Source organism: Anopheles moucheti, chromosome 3, assembly GCF_943734755.1.
Source record: "Anopheles moucheti chromosome 3, idAnoMoucSN_F20_07, whole genome shotgun sequence".
Taxonomy (NCBI): domain Eukaryota; kingdom Metazoa; phylum Arthropoda; class Insecta; order Diptera; family Culicidae; genus Anopheles; species Anopheles moucheti.
In genome coordinates this window covers 11,538,447-11,560,273 of record NC_069141.1, presented here as the reverse complement: position 1 = coordinate 11,560,273, position 21,827 = coordinate 11,538,447, and the positions used below count along the sequence as shown (strand labels likewise).

General features: G+C 45.8%; 1 protein-coding gene across 1 annotated transcript; it reads left to right on the top strand.

The window, feature by feature from the left end:
• Positions 1 to 618: 618 nt before the first annotated feature.
• LOC128305253 (protein Gawky-like) lies at positions 619 to 19,605 on the top strand. The gene is made up of 9 exons (XM_053042621.1): positions 619 to 2,004; positions 10,080 to 10,354; positions 10,442 to 15,111; positions 15,348 to 15,734; positions 15,807 to 16,468; positions 16,531 to 16,672; positions 16,753 to 17,295; positions 17,359 to 17,707; positions 17,771 to 19,605. The coding sequence occupies exons 3-9, from the start codon at positions 12,322 to 12,324 to the stop codon at positions 17,908 to 17,910; spliced, it is 5,013 nt and encodes a 1,670-aa protein (XP_052898581.1). The 5' UTR covers positions 619 to 2,004; positions 10,080 to 10,354; positions 10,442 to 12,321; the 3' UTR covers positions 17,911 to 19,605.
• Positions 19,606 to 21,827: the final 2,222 nt, after the last annotated feature.

The following is a 21,827-nucleotide window of genomic DNA, read 5'->3' as shown; positions in this document are numbered from 1 at the left end:
TGCACAATCTATTCACAAGTTTTTCCTAAACAAAAACACACGCATATTTTGCTGTTCACTGATATGTACAGGCAATAGCAGCATAACGGATCACATTGGAGTACTTTTGGTGTAGCATTTGCGCCACTCCCTGAAGCTAACACCGATGCTTCGTAGCTTCTAGGCACGATACAATCCCCTCACTGTTTGTAGCGCACTAGCACGGCTCAATTTGCACAATATACGGCGCTGCGTTTTGCACGTAGTATCCCCACCAAAATAAAAACTGCAGCCACAGTCCAAGTGCATAGCAGCATTAGGTTCGCGGCCGCCATATTAGATATCGGGATATGGTGAGACGAGATTCTTCACAGGATTATACACATTTGTATCGCTGTTCACGACCATATATCGGTCGTAATGTGTGCACCGTTACTTCCGATAATGATATTATGCGGCAAGAACACGGCCCGATAATGTTAAACTATGAAACTAGCGAGCAACATAACTCTACCTTTCTTCACCGAGAGTGGTTGCCCTTTTTTCCCTCAGTGGCGAAATATGTTCTACAGCTACATCTACATGCGCTGCTGTACTGTAGGGCGTGTGTGGGTATATGCGTGTGTGTGAAGGGCTTTCTTGACAATCGTTCGCTACCGGCGAACATTCTTGCGGTTCCGAACGCGCGATGACATTTGCTCCGAAGTGTAGCGTCCCGAAGTTTGACAGCAGCAGTACCCGAGTGCAGTACGGTGCGTGCGTGTGCGCTAGTTGGGTCAGAAGTGTAGCAAATGGTGTGTGTGGCGGTCGTTCGTTCCAGGGCATGGTGAAGTGAAATGATTTATAAAGTATTTATGGCCGTACAGAACGCAAGGGCCGAAACCGGAATTGTGGCTGCAAAAATCAAGTTCCTTGCCTGGGCTGGTGCAGCAAGTTGCTTAGCGTCGTCTGAACGGTCGAAGGTTGGATCGTAAGCAGCCGTGTAGTACGCGTCTCCCCGCGAAGGGTTGAGCGAAAAAAAAAGAAAAGAAATAGTGAAAAAGGGCTCACCCCCCCTGCACGGTGGAGAACGTAACGGTATGCGCCGCTGCTCGGAATGATTGGCGTTCAGTTTTCGTCAATTCCATCCAATCGGTGAAGCAAAAAAGAAAGAAAAATAAAAAGGTCATCGTGCACAAAATCGCCACTGTTGTGTGTGCTACGCTCCCCGTCATAGTGAGTTGCTGCTTCGCGAGAAAGCTCGCGGCTCTCGGCGTTGTATGAATGGTCTGGGGCCCTGTCGATGAGCTCTCTGCCTGGAAAAACACCGAGCGGAAAACGGTGGGCTCCGCGTGTGTGCGTATATGTGTGACTACCTGTGCCAATAATCATAATAATATAAAAAGGAAAAAAAAACATTTCGAGTGTAAAATTTACTACGGTCCGAGACACACTAGTGGCGACGTGTACAACCGCAAGAGTTTCCGCGAGCTCCCCATCGAAGCACACTGTCGTCTTCGTTGGATCGAATAGAACATCCGCATCCATCGTTCCGTGTGTGTTAATTTTTATTTGCCACATTACCTGAAAAAGCAGTGGTACAGTGTGTGCTGGGATGCGGTTGGAAATAGTGAGAAAGAGTGCAATTGGATAGGAAACGAGAAAACCAGAAACTTGTGCACAAAAACAAAAAGAAAACCCCCCCCGACAGCCTACTACGATTTTTCATACCTAAACATACACTCCAACACACACACACACACATCGACAAAAGGCATGCATACATCCACATAACTGTCCGTTATCCGTGATGTTCCTGGGCGAACCTGTAGGCTCCAACTGACCCCAACATCATCGTGCTCTAGTCACCGACAGAAGAAAAAAAATTCCACGCCACGCCAACGGAATCGCCATCGAGAAGAAGCATTCGACTGGCCAATTTAATAATCGTTCAGTGGAGAAACACAAACGAAGACGAGAAAGAAACAACACAACATACATACGACTCTAAACGCAAATCAGCGCAATGCAGCAACAGTGTGATAAGTAAGTGTGTGGTATTGGTTCGTGGGGTTTGGGGGTGAGCAAACGTAGGGGTCTCTTGGGCGGGGTGTGAAAGTGGGGGTGAGTTTTTACTAAGCGACCAACGACCAAATTTCGACCTTGGTTTCGATTGAGGTGCTGTATGTACACGCATATACACACACACCCATACATGTACGCAGACACGCATACGCATACAAATGGTGGAATAGAGGGTGAGAGGGTTGCAATATTGGTCAGGTTGCTATATACCGTATGCGTCCTTTGCGTATGGGAGGTGTAGTGTGTTATGTCGTGATTACTGTTGCGTGTAGCATAAACATGCTCGGAAAAGGCACTGGAGAATGGGAACGGAAGAAAAGAAAGCTCCCCCTGAAGTTGTTGCTGCACGATTGACCAGCAAGAATCCCATGCTTCGGCAACAACGAAAACAGTGTGCTACTAGATCCGTTGGAAGAGATGAAATGGTTTAATGAAAAAAAGCTGCTAAGCTTTTGAAAAAAGCTTTAAATTGCTATACCGAGATGTTATCAACTATCATAACAGAATCATTGCTTAGCTAAAGATTCAATCCCTATCCATATTCAAAATATCCGATGTGAAACACCCGAGATTTGCGGATAATACGTTTCAAAATATATGGAATATATGGGACAATATGGAAAAGAAGCGTTCCGGTGGTGTATTGGTAGCCAAGCCGGATGTCACTACCAAGTATACCAGCTGGTTCACTCCAACAATAACACTTTCCAAATATTCAACGAGCTTTATCTTAGCATTTTTTGGCCAGTCTATTGGAAATTAGTAGTGAATTCTTAATTAATAAATAATAATATCAGTTGTTTGAGCACCTTAACTTTTTTACAATAACTCACAAAAAATACAATTGTTGAAGTGTAATGGATGTAACTTCTACGGAAGAACACAATAATTAATGAATAGAGTCGCGCATTAAGAGCCACGTTAAACGTTCCAATGTTTCTTTCGTTTTGTGCACTCGTTTTGATTCGCTTGGCACAAAAGTAATTATATCCGGCCAATCTTTACTACCCTCTTGCCAGCGTGGTGACAATGCACATCTTCTTCAGGGAATTGCACACTGTCCCTCAAGCGATGTGTTGCACAATTGCTATGCACCGGTGCAATCACACAATGAAGTGAGAGCGCCAGTGTAAAGCTTCCATTTTTATTGGGGGATTACTGACAGCAAGACAGATGCTACTAAGATAATGATCTTCCTACCGAAAGACTTACCTTTCTGTACTTTGTTATTTAAAAAAAAATCTCATTGCAAAAAAAAAATAATAATCTTTGATGTAAAAGTTCCATTCCTTTTTATCCGTCAGCGTTCAGTAGTTCCTAGTTTGTATTTCGGAAGCATTTGTCCTTGACTTTGGTGGGCTGTTATCAAACCTATAATGCAACCAATTAATGGTAAAAGAGTAATTTCAATTCGTTACAAAATCCAATTATCTTTTCCACAATATGTCTCCCAACCATATTCGATTCAGGCCGTCTTCCTGCGTACAAATTGCATTCCGGGCAGCGTAATGGCGTAATAAAGTTAACATGACAACTGCATTCGAACTGTACTGTGGTCGAATGTAGAGTAGCGATTCTATACGAGCATTCGTGACTGACCCGTGTAATATCGCGCAACTAACCCCCCCCCCCCAGGATGGGGCAAATATTCTGGGCTACGAACGCTTACCACCCGTGACGTCAGCAAGGTGTGAGATAGATGGAGCTTTCGCAGTTGTGCTGTGGAATGTAATGTTACAACGGCTTGTTAAAGGCGTGCGAGCGAGATAGGGAGATGGCGCGATTGCAAATCCTTGTTCGGGATGTTTTCTGTACACCCGTCGCCCCCCCCGTCCGAAGGGAATTACAGCCGAAATCTGACTATACGGCGTTGCAGATTTTCAGTTTTCGGGAAGGCCACCTAACAATCCTGGGGCGACAGAAAGAGAGCTTGTCGCGCGTGTATGGACGAGCTTTTCGAAGGATAATGATAATCGTAGGCATGCGCAGTTACCTTTCACATTTCTTGTTACTGCTGCTGGTAGATTTTTTCATCTGGTAGGTCGTATGTTTTTTTTTTGTTTATTTTAGGAGGGAAATGCTCCAGGGGGGGGGGGGGGGGGGTGAGTTCGTTGATTTCGAGCAGGAAGGGAAGCGATGGGAAGTAAACGTAAATTCTGTCGGACTTCGACTTCGTGGGTTGAGGAGAGACAGAGAGTTCGGGCAGCTATATTTATCCTGCTGCTCGAGTCCGGGACCAGGCGTCTCCATTCGGGCCGATTTCGGCGTTGGTGCATACATTTCCTGGCGTGGAACCCGAAGTGCCTGCTGTTACAGCGCAACCGATCCGAACCGGAAGGCGGAGGGCAAAATTTGCACAAAAATATTGGATAAATGTCAAAGGTACCAAACACGGACACACAGCGATAAATGGTGCAGCACAGTTCGCTGCAGCTTCACGATGGAATTCCGTTTTTTGAATGTTTGCTGAATAGAACGAAATGCTCCTTGCCGTTTTGATTGGAACGGTGATGGGCAGTGACAATGGTGAGCTGCTTTTCTATTTATTGACGAGGTAGATTTTATGTTCCGGCATCATTGGCACTTGTTTAGCATAGATATAGATGTGTTCCGTTCTGCTCTTTCCACCGCTGCCTGTTGGGGAAGCGCCAGCGTGATGGACTGCGTCATCTACCAGGCTGACCTTGAATCCGTAAAACGGTATCATTAGGCCATGAGCTAATCACGTTCGTTACTGACAAACACGCAATTGCGTTTGCCAGGGGATGCATGTGGATTTGACTTGTGGTCAAATAGGTGTAACTGGGTGGTCACACATAAAACTGTCCCATGATGGTTCCGAATTATAGAAGCAGTCAGAGTTTTACTGCTGTTGTGGATGGTTTCCAACTAATTGTTGATTTACTGTTCAACAGTGCTTTTCTTCCTACGGTTGTAAATCAATATGGCACCACCTTGGTATGATAGGTAAATGAGGTTTACCCTCCTTACACACAGGGGCACTCCTGGTAGCAGGGCTACCACACATTGTAGCTGTACTATCTAAAATCTTGGTATGTGCAAAACAAACGTACACGTAATTCGACACTGGCGCAGGCAAAATTGTAAGAATTCCATGGTAATGATGCACGTCCCAGGCAGGTGTTGCCTGTCAACGGGGAAATGAGTTCATCCTCCGTAAAGGGGTATGATTAACATGCGCAACTGGAAATCGCTACCATGACAAGTACGACTTGTTGTTATAAGACCATTGTTTTTGGTACAAAACGGTAAGCTTTTTTTTCTGATGGGGATGGTACATTGTGGCGCCCAGAAAACCAGAAAGATTATTTTGGAAAATATGTAAGACATAATTTTAAAAATGCACGACAAAATTGGAAAAGATTGGTTTGTACTGCTGTTTTGCGGGCTTATCTATATTTTGTTATTTATGTAGACATTAAACCTTTTATGCCATCTTGCTGATCGGTTGACGCTCTATGCCGTGCTGCAACATTGTAGCTAGAACAAAATCTATTTTTCCCCTTAATATTCGATAATTTTCTGTCCTTGTACGTAAGATCGTTTGATTATGTTTGCAAATAAAAAAATGATTGCGTTTTGATATCTCAAAATCAGACTTTTGGACATAAATTGGAAAATCTGGACATAAAAGCTCATACAGAAAGCTATTAGTGGTTTAAGAAGACAGAAGTTGAATCCATCGCTTGCACAGATCGTAGAAGAATAGGTAAACATTTGTTCACTCTCGTAACATAAATGGTCGGTAAAGCTTGGGGATTTTTGTAGCCATTTCTTCCTCAGTATAGCCTCTGTCAGTGTAAAACGATCATAGCTGTTCCGGCTGGTAGCTCACCCTTACCACCGTGAGCTATGGGGATATACGCTTTCCGCTTTACTGCAACGCTTCACGTGATGATCGTCTCGCTTTTGAAGATAGACATGATCACGAAGGCATGTCGGGCGGGTACGACGTTGGCCATGCTATTCCCTCGTTATAATTAAAAGCAAATATTTTTTCTTTTAGTGTTCCGTCAGAATTGATATAAAAAACCAATTAAAGCAAGATGGTTCTATTTAATTAATTCTATTTTTTTAATGATTGGAAAGTAGTTTCTCGAACCCTATAAATTTTTCCTAGCAAAATGTTCACGGACACCTTCAACGACAGGAAAACAATGCTGGACTAAATTATGTAATACCAACATACAGCCGGCGATCATATTGTTACTAGACGGGGTTGATGGTGAACATTAAGGGTAACGCCAACCCTTGCAGACCGATCCCTGCTCGCGAGCACTCTCGCGCTCGCACTCTCTCTTTCTCTCTCTTACCCTCTATTGATGAGGTTCAACTACCTCGTCGTCATGTTTTCTGTGGAACGCGAATCATGCTCGCAATGGCCTCATTCAAAGTGGTACGGAATGCAGCAGCACACACCGTGATTCTCCATTTTGCGTTTGTGTGTGAGCGAGGGCGCGCTGGGCGATTGTTTGTATTTGCGATCGTGATCAGCGGTTTGTATTACGACGCGAGTTGAGCTTTCGTGCGCGCACTAAGAAAGCTCCCAGTAAAATTGGGACGCTCGAGCCGAAACGAACGATTGTGTTGGGCAGGCCCGGCGTACAGGCAAATAATGAGTTGGAATTTGAATAGTTCTGCATTACTTTAAAGGTAGAATATTGTGTAATGTTTGGCTCAAAAAGAAACTCAACGTTAGCTCTCATTTCTGAGTAAAAGATCGCAGAGTGTTGATGTTTTGTAAATTATTTTGTGGATTGTGCACTCTGCAAGTTTCAACTGGACATAATGGAGTTTTGCAAAAAAATGTAAACAAATCCAATAGAATGTCTAGTTTATACAAGTAGTAGTTATACAGTTTATAGTTTATAGTTTAGCTAGTTCATACAGCATAATCACCAAATCTTACGTCAGATGGCAGTATGTTATTAGAAGATTAATGGAAAAATATTGTTTCCCTGCGGCCTCTATAATGTCCGCCGATCAACAGGTCAGAGCGGACGGTGCATCGGATTGCTAGTGCTTGAATTTAATATTCTTTTCCATTTTGTTCACTAGCAACCCTAAATGTATTGCCATATTTGTGCTGATTTCTTATGTGAAATCTACAACAAACAAGGAATATGCCCGTGTGGTAGATTATTGGAAGGTATGGTCCAAATATTCCGCTCGTTTATTAGCAATGGTGCGTTTGTTGCGCTGTTGAATGAAAAAAGATTCGATCGCTGACATAAAAAGAATTCCCCTTTCCCCCCTATAGATCAATGATCGCTGCTTCGTCCCTGAGGTGATCCGTAGCGGTCTATTCAACCACGTTACTGTTATGTCCCACAGACATTCACCAGGTCGCGCGGACAGAACCTCACGGCGGCCTATGCGCGGTGGTTCAAAAATTCCGTGTGTCAAATCCGAACGATTTGTTTTTGCGTTTCATCGGTTCCGTTTTTGTCTGCTCAAACCGCCAACATCCCACCCCCAAATCTTGGGCCAATGCACTCGCTGCTGTTGCCAGTGCAACCTTGCTTTCGCAGCTTTTGAGAGTTGTGGGGTTTGCGCTTATGCCATTTGATGTATCTCTGACGCGAACAGAACACGATTCGGCGTGGAGAGGGAACCGGGGCAAGGCTTTGCGTAATAGTTTATTGAACCGAAACCGTTTGTTTTTAGTGCCCTTTGCTTTGTGTGTGCTTTGGAGTTTTTGGGAGGAGGAAAGGGGGGGGGGGGGGGGAGGGGGTCCGGATCGTAGAAACACTTGGTGTTCCACAAACACATACATATTTGCAGCAAACCGGCAATCCGATCATCGAACATTGGGGACTGACCGTTCGCGTGATCGGCGTAATGTGTGTGGCTGCCTGGAACCTTTGCTTTTGCCATCGTACGTTCCACGTTCGAAGCACACGATCAAAGTTTGTGCTGGTGTGTGGTATGAATGTCGGTCGGGTTGTACACCGGATTTGTATTGGTTTTCGTTGTTGCTGTTTTTTTTTAATGTCAAGTCGCAATTTCAAATGACTCCTGCACATCTAGCAGTGGGGTGAAAATGGTGCCTGACCCTACCTTAATTTTAATCTAAATATAGGACAAAGTACAATGTAAGAAACACATTTTCTATCATATTGTTTAGCGATCTCAAAGTTCCAAAGAAAAACCCTTTAGTGTCCTACTTAAGGGGGAAATACACTCTAGCGGACCCTAGGGGGAATTTGGGATTTTTCAAAGATAAACATAAATGTCTGACAAACAAAAACATGTCAAAAGTACATGTTTATTCTGCCCTTTACCGGCTACAACCCTTTTTGTGTACATTTTTCAACTTATTTAGTCGGCACTTATGACGAGCCAATCTGCTGATCGGAGGACATCATAGAGTCCGCACTCTTATAGCTACAATAATTTACAAATAGTTTTCATTCAATATCCGACTAATTTCCTGCCATAGTACATGTCATGATTATTTGATCAAGTTATTAAAATTGCTTAAAATAAAGTCGTACGACAATTGAAAACAATGTGTAAGCTTCAAAAATTGTAAACGTGTCGAGGACTCATTTATGAGTTATGATGTTATGATGTTCACTAATTTTAATATAATCTCGTTTCGAGATAATCACGATTGACCGCCCTCGTAGATAAATATCTAAAAGAATAAGAGATCTAAAAGAACGAAACGAACTCCATTCAACTTTTCCCTATGTCCAACGGATCCCCTGCGACAAAAATCACCTTAAAAGGTCGTACAAAACCAGACGAATTGCATCGTCTCATCAAGCCGGAATTACTTGATCGTACTAGCTATTCTTGGCGACCTTTAAAACCATCCACCACGTTGGTAAGGAGCATTGGATGATGTAAAAATTCTCAGCATGTGAAGTAAGCGGCATGGAGAAGCGAGAATAAATTGCGTCTTTCCATGTTAATATTTGCTTTGCTATAAAAATCGGTATGAATATTAATGGATCGCGTGCAGACTGGCGAACGCAGAGCGAACGCAAATGCTGCCGGTTGTGCGTGTGTATTGGAAATGGAATTTGTTTTGATTTTTGGCACTATCCATTCACGAGTTCTCGCAGCCGAGTGCGTGGAAAAAGCTGCTAGCTGATGATGGTCGTCGATTGCGTCGTAGAAGTTGTATGTTCTCGGAAGAAATAAACAAGAAAAGTTTCGGAATAGATAAAGTTGATGGGAGTGTACGAACACGGGATGAAGCTGCAAAGGCGGATGGGAAGCGCGGTGATGTTTATGTATTGCAGCATCGCGATCGTGTAACGGTATCCGTCTGTCCGTCTGTCTTACCGACGAGCTTTTCTACCTCACATTGCGGTGGCTGTTTTGGCGTACAACATTTTCGACCAGAGCAATGAATTTTGCTGTTGGCCTTCAGCACGCCGCGTTGGCATGATTCTATGGGAAAGAGACATCAAAACGATGGCGCAGCGCCACTCCCGGGGTGGGGAGAAATGTGAAGAGAGATGATGAATTAATAAAACCCAACGGCATCGAAAGAAATTGTTTATTGCGCCCCGAAACCTGAACCGTGCCGATCCCACGGGGTGCCTAACGGGGGAGAGATAAAGCTCACTCTTTAACGGCGCCGGCTCGCGGGAAGATTGGGACCTGCACGAGATCGTTTTACCGGCGGTCGCTGTGGGAAGAAATGAATAATTTGTGACTTTAAATAGGTTCATTCATTAGGTTTGAATGGGGTGAAATTGTCAGGTTTTGATTGGCTGGCGTATGGCGTGATTTGATACTAACAACGGATGTTGCTAGTGATAGGCTTATTCTCATGGTAAGATTGCACGTTTAGTTAGGATACTTTTTAGCAAGAAGAATTGAAGCACGTTTGCGTATTTAACACCTATATTCTTTGTCCTTTCGATTGATAATTAAAAAGTCGATCGATTAGTATATTAAGTAATTGTTGAGGATCACACAATATCCAAACATTTTCTTTAATAAGATTAGTTTTTTTTTCCGAACTAATTTTCACTCTCTTTCTTATTTACTTTTAGGTGCTAAAACAAATAAAACTACAACACACACCACCGAGTTACGAAAATCAGACGAAACGAAACTGGATCACCGGATCAGATCAGTGTACGAATGAAGACAATTTTGGAGAACCAGCATTAGCTGCTACCATCTCCAGTTCGGTCAACATTGCATACCATTAAGGAAAATCTGTGATATATCCCACTCTCTGGGAACACCCTTCCCATTTGGACAGGAGTGTTTTGGGGACCCGACGTGGTGTGTGCCTCCGGGCGTTAAAACTCCGTCCTAAGTGGTAAATAGCTGACAGATTGAACGATTTGACAACTGGATCACAATATTAACCTCCTCTATTTTATCTCTCTTTTCTTCCTTGACTCAGGGTGTAAAGGTGCTTCAACTCCCTGCCAACAAATAGAAAAAAAACTTAAGTTTAGGTTCGGTTTTATGTTAACGTAAACACGTTGAAGAGAAGAGCGGCGTGATCGCAGGATCGTTGGATCGTCACCGTGTTGTACCTGCCACCGGTCATAGCCGTGTGTAAAGGAAACATTCCTACAGAAGGACATGTTGTGTGCATCGTGTTTCCGGGTGGCATCGTTGCATGAGCAAGGATACACCGACACAAGATAATAATTTAATATACACACACCCGTTGCGAAACCGTCGCCTAGTACAATAGAAGGGTAAACAAAAGGAACTACTAAAATAATCCAAAAAAAAAAAGCAGAGGAAGGTTGTGTCACATCTTCCATGTTGGAGAGGTTTGTTTGGTTTAAAACACAAATGCAAAAACCGTACTCGACATTACAATCAACCAGTGTGAGTGTACCGTAGTCTTTTAGTGCAATACGAACTGATAGTACCAATTAGGGGGGCAACGTGTGGGGTGTGATCCTCGCATTTCGAAAACAACAAACAAATCTCATGTAGAATCAGTTCATCTGTTTCATGTCGTGTACCGGTGTGTCTGAATGTGCATACTAGGGCGGTGTGTATTTGAGCAATATTCTGTGACGAGCAACAAACTACTACTTACAAAAAGTACGCTTTATTTACCGAGTGATGTGTACACGTGGTGCAATTGAATGTGAGTTCCAGGTTGGAAGATTTTGCAAGTAGCAAAGCCCCTAGCTTTAATGTAAATTCGTGTTTCAAGTTATCGTATGCGTTCAGCGCCCCGTGATAAGTGTGATCAGTGATTAGTCGCTCTTGCCGAACCATTCCGAAGTGGTTCTCCGAAGAACGGAACGGAAAACAATCGGAATCAGTTGCTCCACCGAAAAAAAAAAACAACAACAGAGAACAAGGCTGTTTTCTACCGCTAAAGACAGGTTTGAAAGTTCTGGGTGATTTCACGTTCACAACAAAAATGTATAACGTCCTAGACATATCCTAAGGCCCCGTTTTGACTACACAAACGCCCGGCAGTGTTTTTTTTTCTCTCTGGTGTTTGGGAGAATTTGAACAGTTTGCGGATAAGTTATGGCACCCAATCGTTGACGTGAATGCTGTTGTTCCTCTGCAAAACATTCCCAAAGTCGAAACAGTATTGCATAAGCACGCGGGACAAACACGACGGCACAAAGGAGAGGATTGTCCCGTAACAGTGAGGTTTTAACGGATTAAGACCACTTAATCAACGGCACAAATTGTGGCAGCAAAAGCGCTGAAGATCGGCAGAGCAGGTACTGTTCGAGGCACCAAGTGGACCAAGGCGCGAGCAGCAAATATTGGAGCCATTTTAAATGCGCCGCCAAACAACAATGTTGTTACTCAGCAGAACGAAACGAAGTCTGACAGGAGGATAGCTTTTCAGGTGTGGTTGGTGGCAAAAAAACGAAAACAAGTGGGACAATTCATTCGTTGCGTGTTTGTTAAGTATGAAGGGAACGCTATATTAAAGGTCCAGTGACAAAAAACAACAAACAAAACACACCGAAATTAACGAAAGCCATACGTCCTGCGCCAAAAAAGGAAAAACACGAACGAAGAAAAGAAAAAAAAACATTACGCCGTTACTATGAGATGTGATTTTCTTGATTACCTGACTAACCGGCTTACGTGTTAGCATTAATTTTAAAAGTATTTGTACCGGGACCGTGAGCGCGTGATAAGGGAAGGCGTGTAATCATTTCCTTCAGAGGAGGTACTTGGAGGTAACGTCGTCTCTAATAAGATTGCGATTGTAGTACGGTTCGAGACGATCGCACAAATTGGATCGATTTGATTTTCGTGGATAAAACAACACACCCCCACAGCATGATCAATACGGACCAAACCGTAGAACATAAGCTATATCGGGAGTTATCATTCGCTGCGAAAGATGAATCAATAAGGCAACCACACGTTCTGATGCTGATGGATCGCCACGATCAGTACACACCGTTCGACGAACTTGTAAGATTGACAGAAAGAATGCGTAAACTGGAAGCGCAAGGATGGGTCGGTTCTGGCCGACTGCGCGGTGGTGGTGAAAGTTCCCTGAACGGAGGAGCCTGGGGCTCACCGCCCGGTGTCGGCGGAACGGCAGTTGGTGCGGCTGGAGTTTCCGGCTGGAATGCGTCCTCTGTGGGCAGCTCGCAGCCGGGACAGCAGCAACAGTCCTCCTGGAACAGTGGACAGGCGAGTATGCCGCCGCCCGTTGGTCCACCGGGCAGTGGTGCGAGACAGGAGCTGTTGGGCAAATCGTCCGGTGGCACTGGTGGATCAGCGATGGTAGTGGGAGGTAATGCTAGCGGTGGCCAGAGCGGTACCGGTGGTTGGAACCAAGTGGTCAATCCGAACAAACCAGCCTCCCAGGCAATGGTTGGGCCACAGCAGCAGCAGCAGCAGCAGGGTCCCGGTTCTAATCAGCAAAATTCCGGCTCCAATCTACCCCAGGCTGGGAATGGAAATTCGCAGTCCGCTGTCGGAGCTGGAGCTGCTGGTGGTAGCGGTGGTGCGGCTGCTGCTGCCATAGCTGCAGGTAGTGGTGTTAGTGCAGCCAGTGGCATGGCCACCACATCGTCCGCCAAGCTCGAACATCTTAACTCGATGCGTGAGGCACTTTTCGCGCAGGATGGTTGGGGTTGTCAGCACGTCAACCAAGACACACAGTGGGATGTACCGATATCTCCGGAACCCGCCACCAAACCGGACCCGTCCCTGAAGGCCACGGTCAACAATGGAACGGAGTTGTGGGAAACGAATCTTCGCAACGGCGGTCAACCTCCCGCGCAGGTGCCGTCGCAGAAAACACCCTGGGGCCCGCAAAGCCACCACGGTGGCACATGGGGTGTGGACGACGAGAGCAGCGGTGAAGCAAGCAACGTGTGGACAGGTGCTCCGGGTGCTCCCGGTGGAGGAGGAAGCATTGTTGCTAGCGCGCTGGCCGGTACAGCTGGACCACCGCCAGTCGGTGGCAATCCCGGTGCGCTCGTTGGTGGACAGGTAGGAGCGGGTGGTGGTGGCGGTGGTTGGCAACAGAGTGCAACGGCTGGCCCGGCCGGTGTTGGTGGCGGTGCAGGCGGACCCGTCGGCGGTGGTAATGGTATGTGGCAGGCGGGTGCAGGCCTTCCCGGTACTGCTGGCATTGCGCCACCGAAAAAGAATGACAACGATTGGGGCAACGGTGCGAGTGTCGGTATTGGAGCGGCAGGCGGTGGGAATGGTGGCTGGGGTGAAACGCGCGGTAATGTCGGTGCAGGTGCGGTTGGTGGAACTGGACCGAACACGGGCGTTCCGCCGCATCTGGCTTCCCAACTGGATGGATTGCCGAACGTCGACATCCGAAGCATGCGTCCACCGGGTGCCGGTGGTATTGATCAGAGCCGTGAATTTCGCGGTGATCCTCGCGGTATTTCTGGTCGCCTGAGTGGTTCCACCTCCGGCATGCTGGAACACTATCCGATGGGAAAAATGCCACCACCGGGTGCGATGTCCTCGGCAGGATCAACCGTCGGTACGGGTAACAATCAGTGGCCGCTAGGTGGTGTCGGAGCCAGCGGAGGACCGGTTGGTGGAGGCATACCGTCAAGTATGCCACCGACGAATAAAGCGGTTACGGGCGGTTGGGATGACAATTCACCGCCGGCCGTACGTCGCAATCCCAACATCGATGATGGTACCGCGCTGTGGGCAGGTGGTGGTCCCGGTGGGGGTCGATCATCCGGGGTGCCCGATAGCAGTCAGATAGTAGGGGGCCGCAATGGGCGCAATGGTCCGCTGGGCGGATTGAATGCTGGACCGATTGGCGGTGGTGGAGGTCCCACGGGTGGCCCAGGAGGATTGGGTGGCCCCGGTCAGAGAATGGTCGGTTCTGGACCGGGTGTAAACCCGCTGAAAGCGGACAACAGCAGCATGTGGATGGGTGGTGGGCACGGTGCTGGCGGTGCCGGAACATCCCGCAATGGATCGTGGGACGATCCGTCTATCGGTGGTACCGGCGCGAACAACTGGGATGATAAGCCGGCCGGTGGAACAGGTGGACCGCTCGGTGGCGGTTCGTGGATGGATGGAGCCGCACCTGGTGCAGGAATTCCCGGTGTGGGCAATCAATCCTGGAACGCGAACAAAAAACCGCTCGGTGGTGGTGGTGGAGCTGTTTGGCCGGATGCATCGTCGGGGGCGGATTTGATGGGCAACGACTGGAACGTCGGTGGTCCCGGTGTCGGTGGAGGCAAAATGACGAGCAAACCACCCCATGGACCGTTGGAAATCATTCGAAGCAGCAAACAGTATCGCATTCTATGCGAGATGGGCTACAAGAAGGAAGATGTTGAGTTTGCCCTACGTGCTGCCAATATGGTGATCGAGGAAGCCCTCGAATTGCTGCAACGGAACGGTTCACTGCCGAATGCAGCCGGTATGGGCAGTGCTTCGTCGGGAGGAGATTGGAGAAGGGATGATGCACATGCCCAGCTCGGTGGAGGCGCTGGTACTGGAGGTGGCAACGTCGGCGGTGGTAACGGTGTGTTCGAACCACCATTCGGTAACCGTTACTTGGGTGGCGGTGCAGGCGGAGGTGGCAATGGTGGAGGCGGCAGTGGACACTCTCTGCATTTCCAACAGGTAAGTTCTAAGCAGATGATAACACATAGTGTACATTGGTGTTGGGAAGAACAACTCAGTGAAGTGAATCAAATTAGAGTGAGTGAGTTATTGTAAGTGAGTGAGGTATTGTCGCATCTCTATGTAACTCTCACGCCCCAATTTGATTCACACATAAATTAGTTATAAAACAGAAAATATATTAATGATAATGAGTGCAAGTAGCAAGTTTTAACGAAAGCTTTTCTTCCACACAGGGTAATCAGAATGGTATGCCGGGAAGCGGTTCTGGAGCCTTAGGAGGAGCCGGTGGAAATCCAAATCTGTCCGGTTTGCACGGTCTGTCGTCCAAGTCACTGGGTAGCTATTTGAATCAAGCTCCACCACCGATGGGTGGCTTAGGCGGACAGGGTAGCTCCATGGCTCCATTCAATCAAGGTGGTGGAGCTGGCGGTGGAAATAACGCCGTCGGAGGTGGTGGTGGAGGTGGACAGAACTCGGTCCAACCGAGCACCCAACTGCGCTCGCTCGTGCAGCAGATCCAGATGGCCGTACAGACCGGCTATCTTAACCCGCAGATACTGAACCAACCGTTGGCTCCACAAACGTTCCTGTTGTTGAATCAGCTGTTGAGTAGCATTAAGGTATGAAACACCCTCCACAATTGGGAACCGGAGTTATGAAAATGTTTGTATGATATATTTCGTTCCTTTTAGCAATTACAAGTAACCCAGAGTAATCTGCAGCGTGGTGGCGCCGGTTCCAACAATCAAATAGCGATGATTTCCAAGATCAAACAGCAGATTGCCAGCTTGCAGAATCAAATTGCTACCCAGCAAACGCTGTATGTGAAACAACAACAACAGCAGCAGCAGCAGCAGCAACAACAACAGCAACAACAACATCCGCACCAACAACAACAGCACCAGCAACATCAGCAGCATCAGCAACACCAGCAACACCAGCAACATCATCAGCATTCGTCCGTTGGTAATCCATCTGGGTCCCATCTGGGTGGTGGAGGCCATCTTGGTGGAAATTTCCATCGCAATGATCCCAACGAGCTGAGCGCACTGCAGAACAGTCTGTCGGAAATGACACTCGGCAAAGAGCACAATGGTCCGTACTTGTCGGGACCACCGGTCAGTGGTGGTGGTGGTGGTGGTACAGGCACCGGATCTGGTGGAGCTGGTCCAACCAGCCAGCAGTCGCGCCTGAACCAGTGGAAGCTACCGTCGATGATGGATAAGGATAATAATCACGATTTAACTGACTTTTCGCGCGCTCCTGGATCTACGGCCAAATCGGTTGGGCTCGGTGGTAACGGTGGTGGAGGCTCCGGTGGTATGGCTGGGCTGGGTGGATTACAAAACGATGGGTAGGTGTCACGTAGGTCCCATTGCAAACTATGCGTTACGATATATGCTTCGCTACTTGCAGCACCTGGTCATCGGGGCGCGCTGGCATGACGGATGGCTGGCCGGATAATGCATCCTCCGATCTCACTAGCAAAGATTGGCCTTCGAATCAGGATTCGTTCTCCGATCTAGTGCCAGAATTTGAACCCGGCAAACCATGGAAGGTACGAACGGTGAAGGTTGCAGCTGTTTGAATAACCGGGTCTGGTTGGTTTCATTTATTAAATGTTGATTCGTTTTCCAGGGCACCCAGATGAAGATTGAGGAAGATCCCACCATCACACCGGGCAGTATTGCCCGCAGTCCTATCGCATCGATTTCGGTCGGTTCAACGAAGGATTCAGAGCTGTTTGCGTCCAGCAGCAAACCGTCACCGACGGATTCGATCAGCCTGTCCTCGTCGACCTGGAGCTTCAACGCGAGCAGCAATAATTATTCATCGTCGACCAGTGCTGGTGGCATGGGTAAACTCGGAGGCTCATCTAAGAACACGTGGTCCGATAGCGGTGTTACTGGTGCGGCATCCGATGTTTGGGGTGCCGGACTTAGCGGTGGTTCGGGAGGGCCTGGTGCCAATAATGCTTCGAAAACTCCGCGAGGTCCTCCTCCGGGGCTATCTTCCGGAAAAGCAACGGGCAGTGGTGCCGGTGGAGGTGGTGGTGGTCCGGGCAGTAATGGCTGGGTCCAAAGAACCGGTCACAGCCAGGGTGGAAATTGGTCGGGCAGTGGTGGAACATCCGGAACCTGGTACTCGACCTGGTTGTTGCTGAAGAATCTTACCGCACAGGTGATGCACTGACGTTGTCGGCGTTGTTGATGGCGAAATTGTACAATGTTTAATTCGTTTCAGATTGATGGGTCCACCTTGCGGACACTTTGCATGCAGCATGGTCCGCTGCAAAACTTCCATTTGTATCTCAACCACGGTATTGCACTGTGCAAATACTTGACCCGTGAGGAAGCGAACAAAGCACAGTTGGCGCTGAATAATTGCGTTCTCGGCAATACTACCATCTGTGCCGAATCGCCTACAGACAGTGAGGTGCAGACGATCTTGCAACATCTAGGACTGCCGGGACAAAATGGTGGCAATGTTGGCGGTAGCACTGCCGGTGGCGGAAGCCAAAACACAACCACTGGTAATTCGAACATGGCACAAACGTGGCGTTCAAATGGGCCAATCACTGGACGTGTCACTGGTGAGGACAGTTACAGTTGAATCGATAGGAAGTGGCAATTAAAAACACACTATATGTTCACAGATACCTGGGGCCCGTCGTGGTCTTCTTCCGGTGGAGGCAGCAATCTGTGGACCCCGCTGGATGGTCCGACTGAAAGGGGAACTCCATCGAATTTGCACTCATTCCTTCCGGAGAATTTACTCGTTGGCGAGCTTAACTGAACTGTGAACCAGCAACACCAGCAATATGAGAACCACGGATTGAACAGTGATGTGCTTTCATCACTCGTCATGTGTGGTACGAATGGTACGAATTCGGAACGGAAGTAGTGGTAAGTTTTTAAAGCAAAGTTTTATGCGGAACAATCCGACGATACGAGCAAGGGGCACCCGAATGGATGCTGTGTTCGAGAATTTAGTTTTAACTTTGTAACGTAAAGTATTGTGATGCGCTATAAAGCGCCACTCAAACAAACGGGTGGTTGTACACTACACACAATCCTTCGAGGTACACATATGCGCGGGTGCGTTGTAATGTTATGGAACATAACTAGTTAAGACGGACGCAACCATAATCAAACGCTTAGACCAATCAGTAAGTGTTACTCCCCGTTACAGACAAAAAAGGTACAAATGGTTTTGTTGATTAATTTTTAATTTTCACAACGCTTTTTATGTAAATGCAAATAAGCAATGCTTTTTGAAGTGAACGAAAATCAGTAGCAGAGTAACAGCACGCAGATGTGGACGGAGCGAAGTGGCAAAAAAAAAACCTATCACAAAGTGCGCTCTGTAGAGCATTATGCTATATATTCCAAACAGATAAGATACTTTTCGCATTCGAAATCATCACAACCTGGCGTTGGAGTCAGGCAGACAGAACTATAATGACTATGACTAACACACACAAAAAAAAACAAGCAAAAACCAAACGATCGAATGATCGTTTAAAATGTAAAACATCCTACCTAAGTAGTAACGGATATATACCGCGCGTTTCAGGTACATATAATACATATGATATGACGTATACTTTAAGGCAACAAATGAACCTGTTAGTTTACACCGAAAAAAAACCAGATATACTAGTAGGGTGGAATTATTATTTCCACAAGGTGGGTAGGCAAAGGAGTGAATTATGCGGTGTATACATTATAAGCTTTCTTTGATGTTCCCATTTGTTTTTTTTAAATGCCTTACCTATTTATTTGTTACTGTTTTAGTTTCATTATTTAGTAACTTTTATGCTCGACGAATGCCGAACTAAGTAATGAATGTTAAAATTTAATTGTTGTTTAACCAATGCTACCGGTGTGGAGAATTGATATACGAAAACGCTTATGTTTGTAGAGAAAACCTACCTCCCCCTCCCCAACTCCACCTCTTCTCCCTTTTTGCCCTAATCCCGGCAAAACATCGTATAATGTGCATTTACTACGGCAGTGAGGATAGTAAAACAGGGAACAAATTCACTACCATTATTGGAAGAAGGATCACCAAATTTGAAGCTCACCTCGTTTAGTTGTTTAGAGATCTGAATTATTAAAGCGGGCTCGGTGGTTGTATTTGGTACCGGTCTCACACAACAGGATCGAATCAAAGTCCCATCCGGACCATTCCCCCGTAACAAGTGGTAAAAATAAGTCTAGTAAACCAGAAATGGTAGGCATGAGCTAGTAGCTCGTTATGCCAAAATGAATAACGCTCGTGAATAAACGGTTCGGTAAGGTCAAAATCTAAAACAAAACAAAACATACAGCAAATAACTAACACGGGAGACTATTGATCTCATGTTAAGGGAGGGCTTCCGTTCATAAACCGCAGCGGTCGATTGGAGTAGCACGAATTGGTGCAACCGTAACCAAATAATGACACGGCCACAACATAAGCCAACACACATGATTCAGATTTCCATGATTGTATTCTAAACAATTCATTCGCTGACGAATGTAAAGCCATTATTAATACGTCCACTTTGTTCGTATTTTGTTCCTGTTCGATTGTAAGAAACGGCGGAATGCATGGATGGACTTGTGGAGTTAACGAATGTGGGACCGCGAGATTGACGCGCGGCAGTCGTCGAATCAAATGCTGTCTGCCATTGAGCGAATATCAGATGCACAGTGAGCGTACTTTAAGCGTTGGCAAGGTTGTGATTTTCTAAACCAGGCTTACCAGGGCAATGAACGTAGTAGTAGTGATCATTATACACTCAAAATCGAGGTTTATTTTCTGCAACCTTGCGTATTACATTACTCACCAAGCACTGGCGCTACCGCATGCATATTTAAGTGTCTGCTGCACTGGAAACTATATTCACCGGTAGATTTTCATACGCTTTGTTTCCATCTACGAATGATATCTCGTTAATCTATGTCTTACTAAATTAAAAATAATTTCCAATCGCTGCCTTTATGAGTTTTGCAACGTACCGGGTAGAACAAGTGCATATATTATTTTTAACGATTAAACTTTGCATACTTCTCTATAGCATTCCTACTATGAGTTTAGAATGCACTTGTTCTGTATCTTAAATATGGTTTACATAAGAAAACATAATTTGATTCGTTTTCCCCCAAATGTTGTATGTGATTAAGATATCGTACGACGTGCACATATGTTTTCCTCTCGATACACCGAATCAGTGTTTGATTATTGTAATGCTTTAGAAGGGAATGTTGCTCCCAAGCAGTTACGTTCTCGCAAGAGTGTAGTATTACACACGCACAGGAGGATTATTGTCACATAGCACAAATAATTGTGCAAAGAGCTAAACGTTTACTCATCTCACTACACGTCGTACATAAGTAATCTAAAGCAATATTTCACGTTAGAAAATAATAAGAACCGCAGTGCAGAGAGACGAGCATAAACCCAAAATAACCATTAATATTATGTTTTTTGTGGCAAAGTTTACTCGTCTTGCGCAAAAAAAGGGCTTCGATGTGGGTATCGTTAACACGGTACTGCTTAAGGATCTGCGTGTACGGTTTAAAGCGATTCATCAAATGCTTGATGTTAGTGTCTTTGTTTTGCAAATGCATTTGAATCCGAAGCTATAAAAGGATATTGGCCAAACATGTGATAACAAAATTAAAGAATGGTTGCAAACCAAACACAACAAATAGCTTTCACCGTAATGAATGAAGTGTAACGAGTGGGGACGGTACGGAAGGAAACAAATATTGAAGGATGAATTATTTACTAAACGGGAAATCGAAATCGAATTACGGGAAATTTTCAAATGACATGCAACCCGAACAGCGCAGTGCATGCGCAAGTGACGGAGTGAAGTGTTTGTATTATTGTATGTGTCTTTCGTGTTTACCTCTTGGGTGAGAACCGCAGAAGAGCTAGTAACTTATTTTGGGTTGTTTTTATTGCGTCTATATTTATATGCTGATTATCTGATTGTCTTGCGACCACCTGCCAAAGCCATGGCCTCAGAAAGTCCAAATTTAATTTGTATTTCCGATTGTGAAGCAGTGTAGGAAGGCGATCGTTTGTAAGGTGCTGATTGATGGAACGGTGTCTTCGGTAGCACAATGAGAAGTGAACCTAATGGAAGATAGTCTGCTAGAATGCTTGATAACCTATTTCCAGATGCGAACGTTTGTTAACGAAATGCTATAACATGGGAACACCAATGTGGTCGCATGTCTCGATATGCGGTGTAAAGTGTACAAACGGTTTAGCAATGTATTGTATTGGGAGCACAGTACGGCCACGATGTGCACTACACCTGGTGTTGTTTGCGCAGCTACCTATATCCGTATGAACAAAGCCCAACATTCGCTAATCGAATAGAGCCACAAAACTAATTCACAAAAGCAAAACGCGTTTTATTACCAACTTGTGCAAGTATTTGATAAGCGGAGTGGTAGAAATATGCTCTTGGTGCAAACTTATAATGAAACGATATCAAAATGTATGTAAATGTGCGTGTGTGTGAATGTTTTGTGGGAGTTTGTGGGAATACAGTGAAATTTTATCTAGGCATCATAAGAAATGGCAACATTGAGAGGCATCACACTTAGCAAAGAAATGCGAAAATGGGGCTGGAGTGGGAAAATATATTTTAGTATATAAGTACACTAAAACTAAATGCATAACGCAGAGATAGAAAGATTCTATTTATA

Bases quoted from the DNA above. Each gene is read 5' to 3' on its own strand.
- LOC128305253 (XM_053042621.1), top strand. From the start codon at position 12,322: ATGATCAATACGGACCAAACCGTAGAACATAAGCTATATCGGGAGTTA. The intron at 15,735-15,806 runs GTATGAAACACC...CGTTCCTTTTAG, and splicing joins AGCTGTTGAGTAGCATTAAG to CAATTACAAGTAACCCAGAG. The intron at 16,673-16,752 runs GTACGAACGGTG...TTCGTTTTCCAG, and splicing joins AACCCGGCAAACCATGGAAG to GGCACCCAGATGAAGATTGA.